General features: G+C 40.7%; 1 protein-coding gene across 3 annotated transcripts in view; it reads right to left on the minus strand.

Moving 5' to 3' along the window:
• The window catches only part of ARNT2 (aryl hydrocarbon receptor nuclear translocator 2), a 101003-nt gene extending 78769 nt beyond the window's left edge, over window positions 1-22234 (minus strand). For 2 of the 3 annotated variants that reach the window (XM_059858508.1, XM_059858506.1), the window contains exon 1: window positions 17124-17281. In XM_059858508.1, the coding sequence (XP_059714491.1) occupies window positions 17124-17154 (31 nt within the window). In that variant the 5' untranslated portion in view covers window positions 17155-17281. Of the gene's footprint in view, window positions 1-17123; window positions 17282-22117 lie in introns of those variants that run through there. The other variant, XM_059858507.1, reaches the window with a different exon arrangement.
• Between the last annotated feature and the right edge of the window lie 267 nt (window positions 22235-22501).

The raw sequence follows: 22501 nt of genomic DNA on the forward strand, positions 1-22501 counted from the left end.
CAACACCACCTGGATATGCAAAAGAAGGTGGGATGCACACAAAGAATTGGAAGTAAACTGTGACAAAGAGACTTTTGGCCTATTGAGGGACAATGTGAGACCAATTACTGCAGGATGAGCAACCAACACTCAAAATTAGGATCCTCCAAAGCATCCAAAATTAGATAATGCCATGCACAAACCACAGTACACAGAAACCCCTCTGTGGAAACATCAATCTTATGATCTGTAAAACCAAAAAATCATTTTATATATTACTAGCTTCTTCTGAATGTTATTTTGACAGCACCTCTTATTTTAATTTCCAATTTTCATGTTAATTACCTTATTCATTCCAGTCATGTGGGTAATTCCATTCATCCATATCTACCCTGTGGTCAAGGCACAGAAATTTACAGAGACATTGTGGAGTAAGGAAAGGATGTGGACCACATTCATTTTCACTGCCTAAATGACCAACACAATCCACATAATTGAATAAACTCAGAATCAATTAGCACAATCCAGAAGAAGACAGGAGTCACACCTCTGCACCCACTGCAGAGGATGTTATAGACTAAAAACTGAACTTGAAGCTACTGACAGAAGATGCACCTGCCTACTTAAAGTTAGGCTGGGAAGAAGGGAAAAGGTAGCTGCTTCTTCATTCCTCCTATCTTCCTGACAAATGACATTGCACCTTATGACCCTGCATTTTCCCCTGGCTATTTTTCCACTTCTTATTCGTAATTCCGTGTTATCTCTTCTTGACCTATTCAGCCTCTGACTAAGGTGAACTATTCCTTGTACTCTCTTTAATAAGCCAATGCATCCAACTGCTGACAAGTCCTGCCAAACGATGACCATTTACCTCAAAAGAGGTTGCTGAAATTCAGAACAGGGAGCAAAGGTTAAAAAAGAAGCCTTAATGGCTCCTGTTCTGAAAGCATGTTTCTAGTCTTGGAAAAACAATAAACCCTCTCAGAATTAAAACAAGGCCTGTATCTGCCCTGCAGAATGAAGGTGAAAACTGGCCTGCCTCTAAAATGTGATAATCCTTCCCCTTGCAGAAGTGGGGCTCTAACTCAAGCAGAAGAGCACCCAGGTCTCCACCATGATTATGATGGACTGACACATTAGAAGAAAAGTACTTCTAACATCCAGAGTCTGGAAGTGCATGAAGGAGTGAGCCAGAAGCAAACCCAAGGACCTGAGGTAGACTCAAACTGATAACACAACCTGAGCCTCCAACACTTGGCAAATGTCTCAGGTATAAATAGTTACAAGTGGGAAAGTGCACATGCAAATCGGGCAGGGAAGTAGGGCAGCTACTGTAAAAGACCAGTTTACAGAGAGGATGAAAATCTGACTTGGAAAGCTGCTTCAGGATTGATGTAAACATCATTAAAAGAGGAGAGGCAGGTGCTTAGCTTACATGAAGGGTCACAGTAAAACAGCAGACAACAGCAGCAGGACCATTTAAGGTGTCTGAATGTGACCCTACCTGGTCTTCAGCAACTACAGACATGATAATGCAATCATACAACATAATTCCACACTTAATTGTCTCTGCATTAATGTGCCCTGGTTTTATTGACATTATTTTGGCTGATCTTATTGACATGTGGCAAAAGTGCCAAGCAAAAAAAACAAGGCTCCCCAAACTATGCATCATTTCCATTTGAAATGAATGGTGATGCTCCCTCCTTCTCTGACATTTTGTATTTGCCAAAAGTAACTGCATAATTATAAGTTATGTGCAAGAAACAGAAGGTAACATTCAGTGTTATTTTCCATACTTTTTACTGAGCATCAAACCTAGCAAATAGCATATATGGCTGTTCTGTTATATACAACTGCCCACAGCTGACCCATTAATGAACTCAAACTGTGCAAGCACATACCCAGCCTGGGCAAACAAACATGAGGAAAAATAATAAACTCTAAGGACTTTCAAGTTTCTCAGACACAGATCATGCTCAGTCCATTAATTCTTCATTTAACAAGTCTGTTTCATTTATCTTGTTTTGGTTGGCGCCCAATTAGAAATTCATGTACAGGACAATTTTTTCCCTTTTTAAAATAGAACACTTGCTGTATTTCATCCAGTAAAACATCAGGAGGTAAAGTGGAAGCTGCAAGACCAGCTAAAGCTACACTAAAGCCAGGCACAATAATCCTGAATTAGGCAAAACACCTGCATACAGCCCAGTCCACATGATTATCACTAATTGTTAAAAGGGCCTGGTAAAATTTGTTGCTTAGTAAATAAGCAAAGAGAACAATTTGAGAGTTACCCACATAGCAAGTGCAAGTTAAAAAAAAAATAACCCACATGGCCACACTATCAGCTTTACAATGATTTCAGTTATGGATGTGTTTTGTCATATCTGCCTCTACATTCTTAAGATTTATTGAGAATGGACCTCTGTCTACACAGAAAGAAAAGCCCTCTCATCCAACCACTCCTCATCTCCTGCCTTGCACAGCAGCCTATTTTTGCTGGCCTCTCTGATGACCACATATATATATACTTACATACATACATACATACATACATATATATATATACACACAGAGATACAGATATAGATGTATGTACACACATATATAAAATTAAATATAAATATATAAAATTTTATATCTATATATATATACACACATATACATACAAACACCAGAAGAGTTAAGCCTGGTTTCCTTCTGCCCCTGCATTGCTTGCCCCCTCTTGGGTATCACCCCAAGCCAGTGCACTCCTCAAAGGCAATGTCAAGGTATTTCAGCCACTGTCACACTATGGACAACTTCCCCCTTCTCATCTCTCTTACCTTCCCACACCCTTACCTTTTTTGTCAAGCTTTCCTGACCAATCACAACTATCTCTGGATGCCCCAAACTCCCTACAATGGGCATCTGTGGATGCCAAAAAAATTATATAGGTTCTATGTAGAGCCTATTCAAAACTGTGGAGAATAAATTCACTGAGCTCTATGAAGCAAACATCACTGGCTGGCTGGAGGGTGGGATGGTAGCCAGGGAAGCACCACACATGCTTACTCTGATTTTATACTCCTTCAAGCACCTGCTTTTGGTCAGTGCTAGAATAGATATGCTGGGCTTGAAAAATTTTACTTTCAGGACAAGACAGCATGTTTTCCCACCAGGAGCAGCAGAAGTAGCATTTCTTAAGTGTGTTTCTTCTAGAAAGGTACAAAAGATAGGAAATTAGCCAATTACTGCTATTACTTTATTTCACTAACAATAAAACCAAGCATTTTCCATTGTATGCCCTTGCTCTGGATCACTGATTATTAGTTTTATAGCATCACTGCTATTTGTTCTTTCCTAAACACATCATCTCCTTTTCCCTCTTCTACAATTGTCAAAAAAAATACTTGCAAACAAATTTCCTTTTATAAATTCCTATGTAACTGTTTTATGATAAAGAAATAATAACAGCAGAAACTTATCTGCACTATATCACCATTTGAGGCTTCATTTTTGTTCATTCATCTTCAAACTATTTATTTTAAAATAATATTTCCACAATCTTCTATCAAGTAGTCTTGCTTCTTACTATCTATCTAGCAATTACTTTCCAGCAATAGAAGCTGGTTTAGATTTCAAGCATTTTCAGTGCCTGATCACAAATCTATTTTGTTCATGTACAAATTCAACTGCCAATTTGTGGAAATTATTTTGAAGCTTCTATTAAAATACTTGCAATGGTATGCATAAGCAAAACCTGATCAATACTGTGCCTCTCCAGAGTTTACAGCATAACAAGATGACAGCGCTCTAAACTCCTATCAACTACATAAAACATAGTCAATAGCTGTATAAATGCAAAGAAATAAAGCTAATTGGTAATAAATCTGTCCAGAACATTCACCAAAATGGATTTTAACTAAATGCAGATCAGGGGCAGCCTAGCTTTCCCAGAAATCCAATGTCTTCTCTCAACTATTTCATTTTTTCCTCTAACCAGAAATGCACAGAATTCACATGAAACTCATTGCCAACATCACTTGTCCGTATTTTCTGTTAATTACAGAAGAAATCAGTTATCAGGTCTGCATGAGAGGCAGTATTTATGACTATAACTTTTGGTTCACATTCAAAAAAATTCGACAACATATTTCTTAAATAATGAGCAGAAACATTCAAGTGAATTAATAAATTCTTGCTCTCCTCTTATAATTGTTTCATAAAAATATTCTTTTAACTCATTTTCACTGAGCACTGTTCTAAGTTCACAGGTGCAAGTAGTTATATAATTTATCCTAAATGTAGAAATTTGAAAATGCATGGAGCCAGGCCAAACCAGAAGTGTTATCCTGTCCCTGCCCTGCCTACAACAGAGCACGGGGCAATCACCAGCAGGAATCTCTGCAGTCACCCAGGGCTGGTGAGGAAGACCACGAAGGCTTTGTCCATCCTTCTGAGGAAGTGGTGACTGTCAAACTCCATCCCAGCAAACCCAGCACCACTGCTCTGGGGGTGGCCCTGCAAGCCCCACTGCAGTCACAGGCTGAGGTCTCTGTGGGGCTCCCACCACACCACTCTGAGACATTCACTCCCCATCAGCTGCAGAAAGCTTGGGAGCAGCACAGCCCAGCAACACAGGTGTAAAATGTGGACCACTCTGATTTAAATTATCCACTGAAAATTACTGACTCGTGTCCTTCAAATGCCTTTATTATTTATTATTAAGATTTTTAAGTGTGCCTCAGAAGGGTCTGTTAATTTTAAATTTCATTCAGAACAGCAACTTGGGTTACCAAATACTTAATTATCAGTAAATTTACAGTGTCCTTGGGCACTGTTGGGTAATCAGAATGCTATTGTTTTCATTAAACAGCATTCTATTGATAGCACTAATGACTTCAGTTCTGCCTGATCAACAAGCAAATGATGCTTATTTGATGTTGTGATAATTAATTGGCCTTTCAGGTGTTTTCACACCCCAATTCATTACTAAGAATAAGAATTTTTATGTAAAACACCTTAAAAAGAATATCTGTATATCAAAAACACATTCTAAAATTAGGGTGTGGTTTAGTACTTCTTTTTTTTCCTCGTGATTTCTAATACAACATTCTCTGCCTAAAAACTGCAGGGGAAAAACCTCACATTTAACTCCTTTCAGAAACTCAGCCAGAGCCTGAGCATTGTAAATACTCAGTTAATGTTATGCCTGTCTGAAATTCCTCTAAGTAAAAGGAGATTTTTTCTGATTAAAATTTCTTTTTTTTTTCCTCTCTAAAGACTGAAGAAAACAGCAAACCTCACTTTCCCATTGTAGCAAGAACGCTCAAAAAACATGACTCAAACAGGGTGTAAAGGTGAACAGCCATTACTTCTCATTATATCTCCTTGCTCAGTTTACAAAATACTGTAATCCAGCCTTCAGACCATGGAAGAGGGCTATGGCTAAGAATTTCTTATGAATTTTGGAACTTTTTTCTGCTTAACTTCTTCCCAGAGCTACTTCCTGAACATATTTTATAAAACTGAATCTCGTGCTTTCTTTTTAAAATTACCAGTTTTAACATAAGAGAAATGCTGTTTCCAGGTAGGCTGTGCTAGACTTTCTGAAGTGATCAGCAGTAACAGCCATGCTCTTGTTTTTTCAGAATTACAGAATACAAGATTTGCTGGATATTCTACCAGCGAATCACTAAACAATAAAAAAAGCACATAACAACAAATCACTATTTTTCTATGTCCCCATATTCACATTAAACATGATCTGACATCCATTACAAGCCACTTGCTCCCAAAAGCATACAGACAGTTCTGTGCATATATCAAATGCAGAAGTGAAGAATGATACTGAAAAAACCCTCACTGTAAACAGACTGGATGTTTGTCAAAAAACAAGCTGATTGTTTGTCTGTAAATATTGACCAAAGTAAGGTTTTAGCTTTGCTATTTGCTGACTGAAGAGCAGTACAGGCAAGTACACAGGACACACAAGATTATTCTGAATTCCAAACCTGGCAATCAGGTTCCATCGACTACAGGGATTCTACACAACAAAGCAAACAACCAGTGGCACATGCATTTACCAAGAAATCCCTACAAACACTTTATCCTTACATTTCAACATTAGAAAGAATCATGATTTCATTTTTGAAAATGTATTTACTTCCAGGGACGGCTCACTGACTTGATTTAAAGAGCAGTTTGAATTAACCCATTAACAAAATACCCCCATATAACACATTTTCCTACTTTTAAATTTAACTTGCAAGTGCACAATGAACACTTGAAAACTGTCTCATAATTTTCACTCAGTGCAACTGTGTTTTTCATACGGTTTGATCATCTCTTTGGCGTATGAAGCAATGTATATTTTGCTCTCAATCTTAATACAAACTGTAACTGGGTAAGACTAAACAAATGCATTTTCAAAGGCAAATTTAAGCATCAAAAGCAGCCATAAGACAACACGATGCAAGTTGTAAAACCTATATTGATACTTTAAAGCCAGTGGATTGTTGCTAGTTCAGCACTGAAATAACTATCTATCATGTGTATATTGTGCCAAGACATTTAAAAAGCACATTAGCCAAATATTCTACCTACTCTGTAAAGAAAATACAAATTAATGGTTATTCATGTGCCTGGAATAAATAATAACTGCTGTTTCCAGAGAGAAAGAAGCTGTATATTTTGCTTTTTCTCTCTCTGTTTCTTCCCAAAGGGAGGAGACTTTTTCGCTAACCCAACATAAATGTGGTTGAAATAAAAGTCTATTAATAAAACATTATCAATTAGTACATCACAATGAAACACAATCTCTGCTTGTCCCAGCATAGGCATCTTACAAATATGTCATTTTTACAACTGATACATATGAAAAAACCATCTCAAATTACACAGTCTTACAAACAGGACTTGCAAACCAGTGGTAAGATAAATGAAAACAAAAGTCAGATAACTTAATTGTGGCATGTGAATGTTATTTGTCAGTGATTCAGTAGAAAGCCTGTAGTGAATCTGAACCCTGTCCAGGGCTGTACCATGAGCCTGCCTTCTTGCCCAGGTCAATTCTCAGACATGAGACAGCCAGTGATACATGAGAAATGTGCAGCCAGGGTGCAGCAGCCAGGAATCTTCCCGCACAGCGACAATTCACTGGTCTCTGAAATTCTTGTTCCTAATTACCACATTCATTTTAAATTTAGCAATGACGAAAAGAGTAATTTGTCCTTAGGACCATCCTGAAAACCCAGAGAGGGGTGTGGGTGGAGACATGACGAACTCAGAGCAGAGCTTGGATCCACCATCATTAAACTCCACATGTAAAACTCAGAGAAGGAGCCAAGGCTCCTCAAACCCTGACCCATCCACCACATGCGTGCCCTCCCTAGAGCAAAGTGAGGACTGGCATGCTGCCCATGTCTCACTCAGCTCTGCCAAGGGCAGAAAGGCTTTTGCACATCAGTAGATGAGGCAGAACCAATTCCTTAATGTCATATCAACCTTTTCATCAAAGTCGTCAGATACTACTTTAGAGAAGGAATAAAGAGGCATGTGCCAGCTAGGAGACTAATGAATGCCTTTCCTCCAGCAAAACATAATTCAGCATGAACTCCACGTTACTGTTCTTTCCACCCACTCACACATCTCCAGCTGATAGTACTCAACCAAAATGCCAACAAGTAAAACCACACACCTTTTAATTCAGCTACTGTACAGCAGCACTAAGATTTCATTCCATCCTACAGCTGCCTAACCTCAAACATTATTTACATATTTATGTGCCTCCTTTTTTAAAATATGCATGGAACCTGGAGGGAGAAACACAGGTGACAGAAGGGAACACTTAGGAGGGCAAAGATACTGACACTAGCAGCTTCCCCTAAAACATTAAAGACCATTATAATCCTCAGAACCATTTACAGTTGAGAACCAAAGAGTTCTGAAGCAGGAGAAGAACACCACTAAAACAAAATATGATTAAGTCTTGAGTCAGGAAACACTTAGGAAATGTGTAATGTTAGCTTGTCTGAAAAGTGAAAGAGTACCAAGACATATTTAAGCAAAATACTAATACATCTCAGAAAGGCACATGTTCATTGAGTGTATCAGAAACAGCTCAGAGAGTACAGAAAGTCCAGGAATACTCAGGTTTTTCTTAGAAGAAAAACAACCCAACATTCAAGAACCAAGTCTCAAGTATGAATAAACTGCAAGGAGCCTGAAGACTCATATACAACCAAGTACTTCACAGTGATCATCAACAACAAAGAAGGAAGAAAGTTCCCTACTGCTGTCAAATTCTGTAAGTATCCATAATGGAAATTTTATACTTAATTTTAAAGTGTTTCCAATGGGCTATTTTTGGTAGGGTTTCCATGTAGTCTGATCTAGAACGTTTTGTTGTTAGTGAGAATCCAGTTCCAGAGAAATAGTTTCACCTGGACCAACCCTAACTCACAGAGAACCCACAGAGACATTACATATTTTTAAGAACTTGTTTTAGAAAACTGGGAAATTTGGATCCTGTAGGCCTCAACACTTGGCATTTGGGGAAGATTGTTATGTTCACTTAAGACATTTTTAATTCCAGCAGTCCACTGTCCCCTTTGCTGACATGCAGCAAGAAAATGAGGACAATTTTCCAGTCCTCATAAGAGGGCTTGAAAAGGTTCCTATGCTTTTCATAGTGATCATTCATTTACTTCAATTTCAACAATGAAAATGTTTATTTCAAACCTTCACTAGAGTAAGCAAAAATACACTGCAACTGCTGTTCCCACAAACCTTACTGCACACCAAATAAATTTACTTTTTCTTTTCTTCCCTTAAACCAGAAATACTTTAGATGAAAACATAAAAAACTTAGCAGAGGAACTCTTATCTCTGAAACACTGAAATCCTGACATAGCTCCAATAATTTGCCATTATATTCCTACACTGAAAATCTCATTACAATAAAAGGAAGTTTTAATTATACAGCCTTTTTTTTCTATTGGTCAAACCACTACTTATTACAGAAAGTGCAAAACATTTTCAGGGTGACACATCCAGATGCAGGGGGCCAGGGTATCTCTTAAAGATGCATAAAAAGAAATAAATTAAATCCAAGGAAAACACTGGTGTCCCATTAACTGTGACATAAATATGACTCACAGGAGTGGCCAACAGACCAAGCAGAGAGCAACCTCCATGGACTGATGCTAAATGAGCCACCTCTCAGTGACCAGGAACACAAGAATTTATCATTGCAAACTAAACTTTTCTAGCTAACACTACTTTAAGTGTTTAAGCTGGGCTCAAAACTGAGCTAGGAATTTTGCTAGTGACTTCACTGGACACACCACAGTGGAAATCCAGCTCAGCCATGGCCTGGCAGTACTAACAGCAATACAATTCTTTGTCCATGAAGGGACAGAACAGGGTGCAGAGGGCAATGACACACAGTAGCTAGTACATTTTAATAGCTAATTTTATGGCTATAATCCACTTCCCACAGCTACTGTTACAATCAGCACCTCGTTTCAGAGGCTGACTTCTGCCATGTGTGAGGGTCACTGTGTGCTGGGCTGATTAACCATTTTCCATGTGGCAGAAGCTCAGCAAATTAAAATACCAGCCTCATACTCGCTGGCTGGTCACAGCAAACTTGCCATGTAACTTTAGCAGCCTGGCCCTCTTCAGGACTCCACTGGATGCCTTGCAGACAAACCAGACACAGCCTGTTTTTACTTACTGCAATAGGATGTGGATGTTGGGGATGCACTCTGCAAAGCACAGTCCAGAAAGTAGGAGACAATCTCTGTTCTCAACAGAATTTAACACTAAACTGAATAAAATCTGAGACTATTGCACAAGTTATTTTAACTCTTCTTGCATTCAAAATAATTAGTTCTATCTCAAGTTCTAAAAGCACTTCCAGTTCAGTTCAAATTTTCCATCCAGGTATTACAAGCAATACAGTTTTAAAATATATGCATTTCAAGGGCATTTAACAGCACCCAGATGCCCCACCTAGCTTCACTAATAGAAACAGCCAGCAGTAACAAGTTCCTAAAACTACCTATTTGCATGGAATTGTGCTCTGGGTTAGTACTGGGTGAGTATTAGAGATAATTTTTCAAAATCAGGCCTGCAGGTTCCTCAGACACACAGGTTCCTTTGCTTTTACCTCTGAGGAATACAAATATGCAGTGTTTTTGTTCTTTGCAGCTCAGTGATTTACTGGCATGCCTCTTCCCATAAAATATTTGCATATATCTGAGAGTCAAACTGTTCTGATACATTCTGTGTTTGCCAGGAAGTGAACGCTTCACTTCAGTGTAACTGAACATTTAAAGAACGACAGGCACCAGGACAAATGGCAGCATAATTAACATACCAATGAAGAGCCAGTTGTTAATTACTATCCATTTTAGGCATTTTGTATGAGCAACTTACCTGAAAAGCCTTTCCATCTGCATGCTGGCAAAGCCAGCAATTAAACAATTCAACACCCCTTTTGCTTGATTAGAGAAAAAATTACAATTATTTTATATTATTCTACTTGTCACATGCAGTTGACATTTAGATGAGGAAAACCTGCAGCAGCCCAGATCTAAGCATTTGAAATTAATACTATGAGCTGTCCTTGAACAAAACAACAACACCCATCCAGGGCAGATGCAAGCTAATAGAGGCTCCTAATTTGACACAGCTGATTACACCTCCCAGTACCTGCTGGGCTGCAGGGAGGCAGCACAGAAAAAGTACCACTTTTCTCTAAGGGGGACTTGAGATGCTCCCCACAGAACAAATCTGAATTCATAAGCTGTTGAAAGACTTGGGAGTAGCACCAGCACAATGCCAGGATTCATTTACATTTCAACAACACTGAGAAGTCAATACAAAGCTGAGCACAGAGAAAATACAGTAGTTACAGGAGTTGTGAGAAAGGTAGAGACACCTAAGTGTGAAAAGCAGGATGGAAACCACAGGACACAAACACCAAAGATAAGCAAAATGGAAACAAACGCTCACAAAAAAAGGAAGAAGAGAGTTTAGAAACATTCATCAATACGTTGAGTAGCCAAAAAGAAAGGATTTCTCTTTCTCCCTGTGCAGATGGCTCTGCTCAAGGAAGACCAGCGTGCTCTGGGTACAAAAAAAAGAAATTACATCTATCTTGAAAACAGCTTCTAATTCATCACACATCGCATGACTACGGCCACTAATCCATGCCAACAATAAAACTGAGATCCATTTGAAATTTTGACTATCCAAAATAAACTCTGAATCAGCTCTTGCTAAAAAAATTGTCATTCTCCGTTTCATCCTGCATTTTCAAACCACGTAATTTCTGCACATTAGAGGCCAGATCTTGCCAAAATCCTGTAACATTTTGTGACAAAGTAGTTCTTCCCAGAACAGACAGAAAGTGCACAGTCCATGGGGGTTTATTCCATCTATTAATTTTCATGTGGATTTTTATCTGAAACAATGGAAGATGATGAAGGATTATTTTTCTTAAGCTCTTTCTTTGCATCTATCTTACTTGAGTTATAATCAGAAGGCAAATAAAATGTACAAGTGCAGCCTCATAAAATTTTTCTTTTCCTCCTTGACAGAATGATTGATACAGATGGGGTGACAGGAAATGCTTTAGAGCTGAACAAAGAAAACACTGTTAGCAAGAAGTAAACTGTACCAATGGTTTCTAGAGCAAGCACCCACCCACCATCTCTGGAATGTCACATTTTTGCCTGTGTCCTCCAGCAAATGCAATGTTTTGCATGAAGCAGGTCACAGAATGGTGAAGGAGCACCTGTGACTTTGCTGATTTCTTTCCCACATAACCTTTATTGAGCACAGCCCTCCAGCCAGAGGCAGCTGGGCTTGGTATCTGCACACATCTCTGCTCTCCCCAGAGCCGGCCAGACAGAACAGCTCATCCTGAGCTGATTCATCCACCTCTAAACACTGCTGGCCAGCCAAAGACACTTTCCTAGACTGGAAAATCTGCCAGAGATCTACACCAAGAGCAGCGATCTAAATTCCCATCTCTTAAACTCAAGGCCCCTCTTTCTCTTTCCTGCTGCAAATTTTAATAACATTGTAATTTCTGCAGGTAGCACAGAATTAACACATTTTCCATTCCTGCTTGTCAGTTCTGAAGCAGTAAGCCCCCCAAAATTACTCTGAGTGACACACATATCTGATCTTCACAACCATTTAAGCATAATCTCTGAATACATCTTCATAATGACAGCCCAATTTCTGTCCTCTTAATAACAATAATCACTACATCAACAGGGTTATTTTGCCTTGACTATTTTGAAAAGGCTATTTTTTTTCTTTTCTACCTAATCTCTACTGCAATTTTCCTTACTGCTAAGAAATATCAGCAACACCATATGGTATTACAGAAATCAGCAATATCTCTTTTGTTTCGCATTTTTATTGGAGGGATGGGAAAACATTATTCTATTTAAAAAATATTTGGAACTAACCACAAGCTACATATGCAAATTTTAAATAACTATTTTGTGATAGAAGAGATGAAATCTTTTGTATGCTCTATACCTATGTATTAGAAATATAAAAATAATGGCATTTCTTCAATGCCAGTTACTGTTCAGTACACAGTCCTGAAGGACAAAACATTATCACAGAACAATTCAAGAGGCATTGGCATCTCACAGCACAGTTTGACTGAATTAAGGACCAATTCTGCAGTGCCAGAGCTATGAAAACACAAGAAGAAAAAGATCTGCAATGTAAACCTCCCATTAGCTAATGAGTATTCTAATTTTGAAACACTTCTTTTTAACTTTATCCTAGAATGATGACTACTTTTTTGCATACCAGAAACATCAGACCTCATTATAACCTCCATCACTACAACACTGCATTTACTCCCCAGGATGCTGTTAAATTGATTTTTTAGTTTGCTGGATAGTCTGTGTTATAATGAAGGGCAGAGCAGCAACAATAAAACACAATTTTTGGCCTTTGAGTTGAATGAGTTTGAAATCTAAAACACTGAAGTAGATTCTTTTTTTTTAATCATCAATTTCAAAGCTGTTTGAAATCTAAAGAAAAGAACAGCCAGACTGTCAGAAAGCCAGTTCCTTTTGGGCATATGAACTGGGCAGCAACAAAAAAATTCTTCCACAGCACTTAATATCTTAGTAACTTTAGCCCAAATGTAGGACTGGTAACAAATGATTTGAGTCTCAGAATATCCAGTTCAAATAGAAGAATGATTTCTGTCCACTTAACTCCCAAGTCAAACAAAGACATAAAACCCAAAACCACCTCCCAGAACCCAGTGCACTTACCTAAACCAAGAGCCTAAATGCAGGGCTTACAAGTTTTCATGAATATGGCATAAAATTTGGTGTTAACTCATTACAAACTAAAAGTAAAGAGAGCTTATTTAATAACATTTCTTTAAGTTAAAATGCCAAATTTTTCTATTTTGGATTACCCATGGGCTGAAAGTGCCCCTCATGAGCTGCTGTGTTTGCAGCAATGTCCTAAGCCCCAGCAATTCCCTTCTCTCATATCACATCTGTCTCTACACATTTATAGTAGATGCCCTTCAGAGGACATGTTGTCCATACCTTTATATTTGGGGCTCTCTGCTTAAAAAGAAATCACTAAAAGGAGCTTTAGGGATTACATTAACAACTCAGTTATATTTTTTTCCAATTAAATATAAAAATACAACCCTAAGGATTTATAAAATTGTAAAACATCACCAAAAATGCATCCTGTGGGATCTTCCCTCTAAAGTAACTCTAGATCAACTGCAAAATCTCATGATTTCTCTTGACTTGACTTTTGAATTAATGGCATTTTGGCAATACATCTGTGTGTACTACCTTCCATTCAGGGGTACCTCAGTGGGAAGAACTGAAAGGATGCCTTTCAGTTCATTTCTGATCACCTGACCCCAGCAAGAAGTTGCTGCTCACCCATCAGACTGAGGTAGACTGGAACTCATCACCCCAAAACCAGCTGATGTCTCAGGAAAAAAAATGCCTAAACTCATGAAGAGTTTTATGTTTTCATCCCACCCTGGCTAATACAAGAATCACCACTTCATGTGTTGCACTCAAGTAAAATCTGAACCCAAAGCAGCAACAGTTACGGACAAAGTTTGCATTCCAAAAATAACACATTTAAAACAGACATGGCACTAAGTTACTTTGCTGCAAGCAGTACTATACAAAATGCTTGTAACACCTCCACAGTTTTTTTGTTCTTAAACCCCATTTAATATGCCAATCTTATTTCAGGAGGAAATAAATTAACTGTGATGCTTTGTGCCAATGCAGATGAGCTTCCCACACACCTGTATTGTTTCACACTTCAGTTTGTCACCCAGAGTACGAGAAACCAACCCAGCACTCCCAGCCAGACCCGTTCCAAGGCTGAGCCTGCAGCAAAAGGAAGCAGCTTCTCCCACACAGCCCCTCAGCTGTGTCAGGGTGATGCCCAGCTGCAGCTGTGCACCTTCACCAAAAAGAACCATCAGTGTACATCTAACACAGCCCAGGGAGCCCCACAGAGGTGGCCTTACTGCCACCACAAATGTGGTCCTTGACACTGCAGTTTCTGTGAGCCTCAGGTGGGAAAGGATGCAAACTGCTCTCACTTCTATGAACTTCCCTAACTGAAACTCTTCATTAAAAAACATCAGTGGGAAAAAGGATAAACCTGCATTTAACACAAGAGAGAAGATGCTGCCACAGAGCACTGCATGGGTCTGCAGCAGGAGATCCCAAACTGAAAGACTTTCACATGGCTAGAGAACACCCAGCTTTTCTCTCTCTGCTAATCCCCATTCCATGATCTAGAATATGACTAAAACCACATGTATTTGTATTGTGGTAGCTGCAAGTTAATGTCCTGCCTAAATTACCAACTGTTATTAGAACCCCAGACAATTGCTTAATAAAAATTTAATCATATTGTAATTTCTAATCATCATTAAAGATGCTTAACAAGTTAATCCTCTATTGTGCTCCCCTAACATTGCAGATTAGAAAGTTAACTGGCACAAGGTGGCACAGCTTCACCAATACTAATAGGGCTACTTTCACCTTACTCCAGCTGAGGATCTGTCCCCAGGAGAAAACAACAGGATTAAAATCATTTCACTACAGATTTTGACTGATTCTCTGCACTGCTTTGCAGTCACTTACTAAAAAAAAAAAAAAAAAAAAAAAGAACAACGACAAATTATGATTTTAAAAAGCCACAGTACAATTGCAGGTATTTCACACAGCTCTATCCTCTGCTGTCCGTGGTAGAGCAAGGGCAGCACTATGCTACAGACTGAGAGCCTCCTTTCCTCCCAGCTCCCCACTCTGACTTCACCCCAGTGTCTGACAACAACACCTCTCATGCTCAGAAAACGTGCCAGGATCATTAACAGGCAGCAAGTTTGTCTTTCAGCTCACACCTGCTCCAGCTGCCCAGACAGGAGCAGAACGATGCTCTGTAACCTCAGCCTTGCAGAAGGTGATCTTGGTTCCCTTCAGGAAACACCTTTCCTCATCCTTCCCATGGACCAGCAATCTGGGCTTCAGAGAGCTTGAGGACCACACTGCAGGTCAACTTTCACTGTGTCACATGCACAGAGATGCACACAGGCAACACACTTGGCCCTTCTTTCCTCTTTTCTTTATGTTACCTCAATAACCCCATCACAATCCCCCAATTCACCAGGTGGTCACAGGAGAACAATGGTGAAGCCCTGCTCAGTTAGGAGCAGTCCATGCATGCTGCACCTCCTGCAACCACATCTTTTTGTGGGTTCAGCCTCAGGCAGGTGGGTACAGAAAGTGGCAAGGGCTGGTGCCAAAGGGGCACCGGGCTCTGCTGTAACTCAGCAGTTTCAGCACTGGCCTCTAAGCGGACAGGGCTGTTCCTTCAGTGTGTAGCTTGGAAAGCAGACAGAAGAATGGCAAACCAGACCCCAGTCAAAAAATGCTGTTTGTATCCTCCCCTGTCTGCAAAATTGACTTCAGTGAGTGCACTCAGTGAAACTCTCTGTTATGATGCACAAAATAGTACCCTGAAAGCTAAACGGTATTAATTTCACAACCTTCCCTTAAATACTAATTTTCATTTAATATGTAGAATTCTGATATTAAAACCTACTCTGACTGACAAATATCAGTTTCTTCTTACTGTACTGGCACTTATTGAACCAAATTCATTGTTTATATCATAATATTTACTTTCAGCATGACAACTACACTACCAACTACAGCAGGATTTAATCTAATGAACAAGCTTTAAATATTAGTTGACATTTACTCAAGCAAGCCTTTAATTGTCAGAATTCAACTCGACTCTACAAAAAATGACAAAATGCAAACACATATTAAAACAAGTAAATCAGAAATTGACCTTTAACAGCAATATTCTTCCTTAGTACTGAGCCCAGTGCAAGATCTATCATCACAATTATTTTTAGTGTCAGATACTTGTTGATCCACATCAAGTTGACCCAAGTCCATCTCCAAAACACTACTCTGGCCTTTCATCCAAACTCACTTTATTCCATCAGGCACTGAACAAAATATATGTTACATCTCACAGACACGCAACAAAACGTCGGGCAATTCCCTCACGAAAAAACTGAATGGGAAAATGTTTGTAAGTTTCTTTTGTCAATAACTCTAGTACTAACAGCAAATATTTACTGCATCCTTTGGAAAGAAAACAAACACAGGGCACATGCCGAGGAGCCCTCGGTCAGTTTCAGCACCGTTTCGGCTTCACGAGCCGACAATAAAGCTGACAAACGAGAGGCAGGGAAAGCCAATGTTCCTTCTCGTGCCCGGGCAGGCACGGCTCCGCACGGCGCGGCACTGCCCGTCCCCGCCGCTCTGCTGCCCGCGAATGCTTATGCACCACTGTTCATGTCTGCAGGACCGCACCGAGCGCCGGCAGCCGAGGCCACAGGGGCAGCGTGTCCCGAGGAACCCCCACGGGCTCCCGGCTCCGCTGGCCCGGCTCTGCCCGGCCCGGAGCCCCGCGGGGGCGGCGGGAGGAGCGGCGGGACCGCTGCGGGGACCGCGCCGGACCGGGCGGGGGGAGCCGGCGGCGGGGGCGTGTTGTGCGGCGGGGCCACTTGGGGCGAGACGGCAGCTACTCACCGGGAGGGTTTACCGCCGCCGGCGTTGCCATCTTGTCTCTGAGAAGAATTAAGACAAATGCAAGAGGGGCGGAGGGATGCTCAGAGCAGCCCGGGGGAAGCGCGGGAGGGGCAGGCAGCCAGCGCCAGGGCGGGCGGGCCGGGCGGCGCGGGGGCGGCGGCTGCTCCCGCCCCAGGACCGGCGGCGCTGCCCGCTCCGTGCGGGGCGGCCCAAGATGTCCGATGGCCCCGCGCCGCCTCTGCTCATGCGCCGCGCTCAGTGAGCATGTGCCGGGCGGCTGCACATGTGCGCTGGGCCTGCGGTCGCCGCTGCCCGGCCGGGACCCCCCGCAAGAACCGGCGGGAGCCGCCCCCGACACAGCCCCGGACCGGCCGTCCCCCTCGGGGCTCGAACCCGAGGCCCCAGGGCGCGGACTTCCCTGAGCCGGGGGCAGCCAGCGCAGCCCGCGGGCCGGGGAGGCGAGAGGCCGGGTGTGGGTGCGGCCCAGTGGCCTCAAAACCAGCGGGGGACGGGCACTGACCTCCGGCGCTGAGGGGGAAGGCTGGGGTGCTCTGTGTCACCCTTAAATTGAGGGATGAAGTTGCGGGGCTGTCCATGGCCTCTGGCACTCCTGGAAGGTTGGGGTGCTCTGTGTCACCCTTAAATTGAGGGAGGAGTTTGGGGTGCTGTCCATGACCTCCAGCACTGAGCGAGAGGGCTGGTGTGTGCTCTGTGTCACCCTTCAATTAAGGAGGAGTTTGGGGTGCTGTCCATGACCTCTGGCACTGAGAGAGAGGGATGGGGTGTACTCTGTGTCACCCTTCAATTAAGGAGGAGTTTGGGGTGCTGTCCATGACCTCCAGCACTAAGCGGGCAGGCTGGGGTGCTCTGTCACCCTTGAATTGAGGGAGGAGGTCGGGGTGCTATCCATGCCCTCCTAAACGTAGGGAGAAGATTGAGGTGCAAGTCACCACCACCAATGAGAAGAATGATGTTCCCACCATCCGTGTTGTCCCCAGATAATGGCGTCCCTTTTCCCCTGAGGTGACAAGGTCCTCTGGAAGGTGGAAGGGTGACAGAGCCCCAAGAGTTCACACTCATCAAGTGTACAGAAGTATCCAGGAATTCAGACATTCTGTGCCCCTCCAGGTGGAGTGTATGAATGGTACCATATTCCTCTAAACACCTTGCTTTGGCTCACACTGCTAAGTAGTGATAACTGAACAACTGATCCTTTGTAACTCAGCTCACATTTCAAGGCTTTGCATTACAAACACAAGGACAAAAAATACACTTTCAATGAAATTGGAGATTCTTCTCATAATTTCATAACTCGGCTCTTCAAGGGGAAAAGCCCCCACTATCCCAGAATTAAACTGCAAGATTTCTGAAAAGCCACTGCAGCAATCACGTGTGATGTGTGTGAAATACTGGGGGGAAAAAGAATGAATTTTGATGGCTTTGTCATTCCCCTGGCATGCTGCAAAAGCCTGTTAATCTTTAAATGCCTGCCCATGGCTGTGCTCAGTTGCCCTGAACAGCCCTGCAGAAGTTGATGGGAGCAGTCAAGATGAAAAGTTGCAAATCAATCCCTTGCTTTGCCAAATGAGTAAACTGAACCAGTTTATCCATTAAGATGTAAATCGGCAGAAAGGCAGGGAAAGCATGGAGACTGTGTTGACTCATTTCCTGTAGAGGAGTTTAATCAGAATGGCACTAAATGCTCCTGGTTATCTAGAAAGTTTGCTTTATCTTTGATTTATTGTGCTTTTTCCTATCTGATATGGAGCCATTTTCCCAAGCATCCTGCTACTTTAGTGCCTGCTGATGCTGTGGAGTTTTGGATGCTCAGCAGGCAATCTTAATTCTTATCTCAAGGCATTTACCCTGCTAATACTAGACTCTTAATATCAGCAATTTTGTAAATGGAACTTATTTCTGTTCAGATAAAACATTGTGATTTGAGGAAGTCTTGCTCACAGTTTTTCTAGACCCTTACCTTTTATGAGGAAGGCAAAATTTGGAGTGACTTACCCTGCTGCAGAATCATAGCTCAATTCCTTCAGGTTTCTGCACAGTCTGTGCAGAACCTGTGTTCAGATTGCACAGGTAATGCTGGTCATGAAAGCTTTTCCATGAGCCTCCATTATGTCAGGTTTCATATGTGCATAAAGGTTGAAAGGTCAAGTTCCTAATACTCTAATGATAGTAAAAAACCTTATAAAGCCAGAATTTATAGCATTAGGCACTTCCGAAGTGTCCTCTGAAGACCTTTACAAGTGTTCAGAGGTTAAACCTTATCTCTCTCTTACCAGAAACTCACTAATATTTCTTATTTCATTCCTATTTTAGAGATAAGGAAGCCACCCTAAAAACCAGAGTGGTCTGACAGAGCACTGTCATAGCTTTCAACAGACAGATGGAATAAGTCCTACAAAGACTGAATATAAACCAAGGAAACCACTCAACTGCCTGTGCTGTCCCCTTGCCTGATATCCTGTGAGATGTTAGATTAGCCCAGAAAAAACACATTACAGGGTGTTTGATATTATGCTCTGCTTAAATAAGACCTTGAGGCTTAGAATGGAACAGGTTCTGTCAAATCTTCAGTGATTCAGACACAATTATGCAAAATAAATCTGCTTTTCTTTTTTTGTTTAGTGTGAGCTTTGTTGACACACTCTGTTCAGTTTCACATGCAATTCTTTGTTCACTTAAACAGATTGAGAAATGAATTGATTTTCTCTCCTCCCCATCTTCTCTATCTTAATAGCCAGTATTAGCAGAGTCTTTCAGAATCCCTGAAACAATCCATAAATGAATGGAATTATTCTCTGTTTATCTGTAGTACACTACTTCCTTGCTATCTCGTCCTGAGCCTTTCCAGATCTGTGGGGAGATCCATAACACTGGCAATTGCTGCTCATACAATTGTGTTCTGCTTGTGCTGGAAGTGCATGCTCTGGGTTTTACTTGCACTGTAATTTAAGGAACACGTACACAGCAAAGCAAGAAATCAATTTAGTTACAGAATGAAGTCATGTTTTGTGAAGTCCATGCTGAGCTATGTGCCTTGAAAGGCTAAATCCCATGGAATGGGGCTCCTCACAACAAAAGCAGGGGCAGGGCTGGACTCTACCCTGGCACTTGCAGAGAGATTAAGCAGGGCTGTATCAATATCAAGCACAAAATATGATGGATGTACAAGATAGCAATATGCAAACTTTTCACTGTTACTACATCACAACAGGGGTGCATCACCATTTTAATAAAATTACAAACAAGTGTTGACATCATGTGTAGCAACAGGAAAAGAAAAGAATTAAGAAAAGTGTTTTTTGTCTCAATCTTGTTATTACATACCAGAGAATGTCGGTTAGGTGTCTTTACAATGATTGTTTCCCATTTAAAGGGCTATTACCTCTGATAGCAGTGCTCAGCATTCATGTGTATTCTGTTTCTTGGCTGGAGAGGCAGAAATAGATCAGCTGAGCTCTGCAGCACACAAAAACTGCTCCCCATTAACTCCTTTCCTTGGAAGGCTCAGCACTGCTCTGCCAGTTGGGAAAAACTGGGCTTTGTATCTTTCTATGTGGTCATCCCATGATATAAACTAGTAATTTCTAAATAGCTTTATTTCTCTTAAATAGAGGAAAAGTAGAGGGTTTTAGTATTATTTCCAAGATGGATGTGAATGAGTAAAAGTCAGAAACAAAAACCACAAATGAAAAAGGAAATAAATTGAAGCAAATGAGATTTTATATTCAGTGTCAGAAATGAATAAAAAAGATCTTTGGTGTTTTTTACCAATTTATGAAAAGTCCATTTTAATATCAACACTGCCAAACGGGTTCTGAAGCTGTGAACTCACAGTTACCCAGCAGATTTTTCTTTTCTGGGGACATGAAGAAGTTAAGTGAAATTTCAGACACTTTAATCCAGTATAATCAAAACCAGTGACATTTTAATGAAGTCTCATACTTTAATAAGACCTCCCAGCTACATTCTTTGATCTGTGTTTCCATTGTAATTGAGTTAATATATTGCACCCAATTCATCCAAAGGTCTTTGATAGCATGGAAGAGTATGATATATGTATATTAAAGCAACCCCATCCACCCAAGTACTTGAAACTGGAACATTATGTGCCCTTTTTAATTTGTTTTGTCATGTATGGGTGGATACACTTGCCTAAATAAGCTATAGAGACAATGATGAAATTTAAAACATGAACTATCATAGGAAGGTCTTAAAAGCATTTGTTAAGGAAATTACAACCTTGTTCTTTAAACTATCCCATATAATTTAAGAGAAAATTGTATTCTTCCTATAAAATGCAATAAAATACCTCAATAGGAATGTGTAAGTGATATTAATCTCTATTCAGTCTTGCAGATATAGAAATGTAATTTCTATGATGTTCTCTACAGCTATTGCTGTTAAGTTCTGCAGTGGTTTTCCTTTAGGGAAAATGACATTGAGTATTAGAGAAACCCTTCTAAAAGTGAAATGTGTGTGGCAGATGTCTCTTACCTAAGAAATTCAACTGTGATCAGACAAGTGTTCCTATGCTAGTGGAAGTATGGACTAGGAGCCAAACACCTGACAGACATCTTTTATCTCTTAATTTCATCTCTATCATTTTGAGCTTCTTCAAATTTGTAGAAATTTAACCATGTATGAACAACAAAAATTTAAACAACAAAACTTGAAAATAAAGCCTCAGAGAGGAATAGCTGGTGCAAGCACATTAACACATAACCTGTTTTCTTTGCAGTGTTTACTAAGCAGATTTTATTTTATTTCCTGACATTAACCTCACTCTCTGGCAGAAGCAGTGCCAACAGACATCATTAAGCTGAGAGAGGCTGTTGGTGGTTACCTCAGGCAGAACTGACCAAAAGGCATCAGGGAATACACTTTTCACAATGCTTACCTAATTATACCCCTGAAACCATTCTGTAAAGCAAATGAGTGAAAAACCAAAATGGCATAGAGAATACTGGTCTACTTACCTAGCCCAAGAAACGAGCAAAAAGATAGATTCCAGAAACAGCACTGAATCAGCAACTGAGATCAGAACTATGCAAGTCAAGCCTTTTTTCCCCAAATGCCATATATCTCATGTTGAACTAAATTCTTTATCTTCTGAAGGGATGTGTTGCTGGTATACTTAGGATATAATGATTTAAAGCATGGAGACCTGTTGGATTGGAGACACAGAAATGGAGTTCCACATCAGTAGAGAGTCTTGAACATCTTTGTCTCTTCTGACCTTCAGAAATAAGAAACTAAATTCTGCAGAAACAGAACCATGCTCATCACTAGTAGCTCCAGTGAGGTGAAGGCTTTTTCTTCAACAATTTTGTATGACTCACCTTACTCACTAGTGCTATAAT

This window comes from Haemorhous mexicanus, chromosome 13 (assembly GCF_027477595.1).
Source record: "Haemorhous mexicanus isolate bHaeMex1 chromosome 13, bHaeMex1.pri, whole genome shotgun sequence".
NCBI lineage: Eukaryota > Metazoa > Chordata > Aves > Passeriformes > Fringillidae > Haemorhous > Haemorhous mexicanus.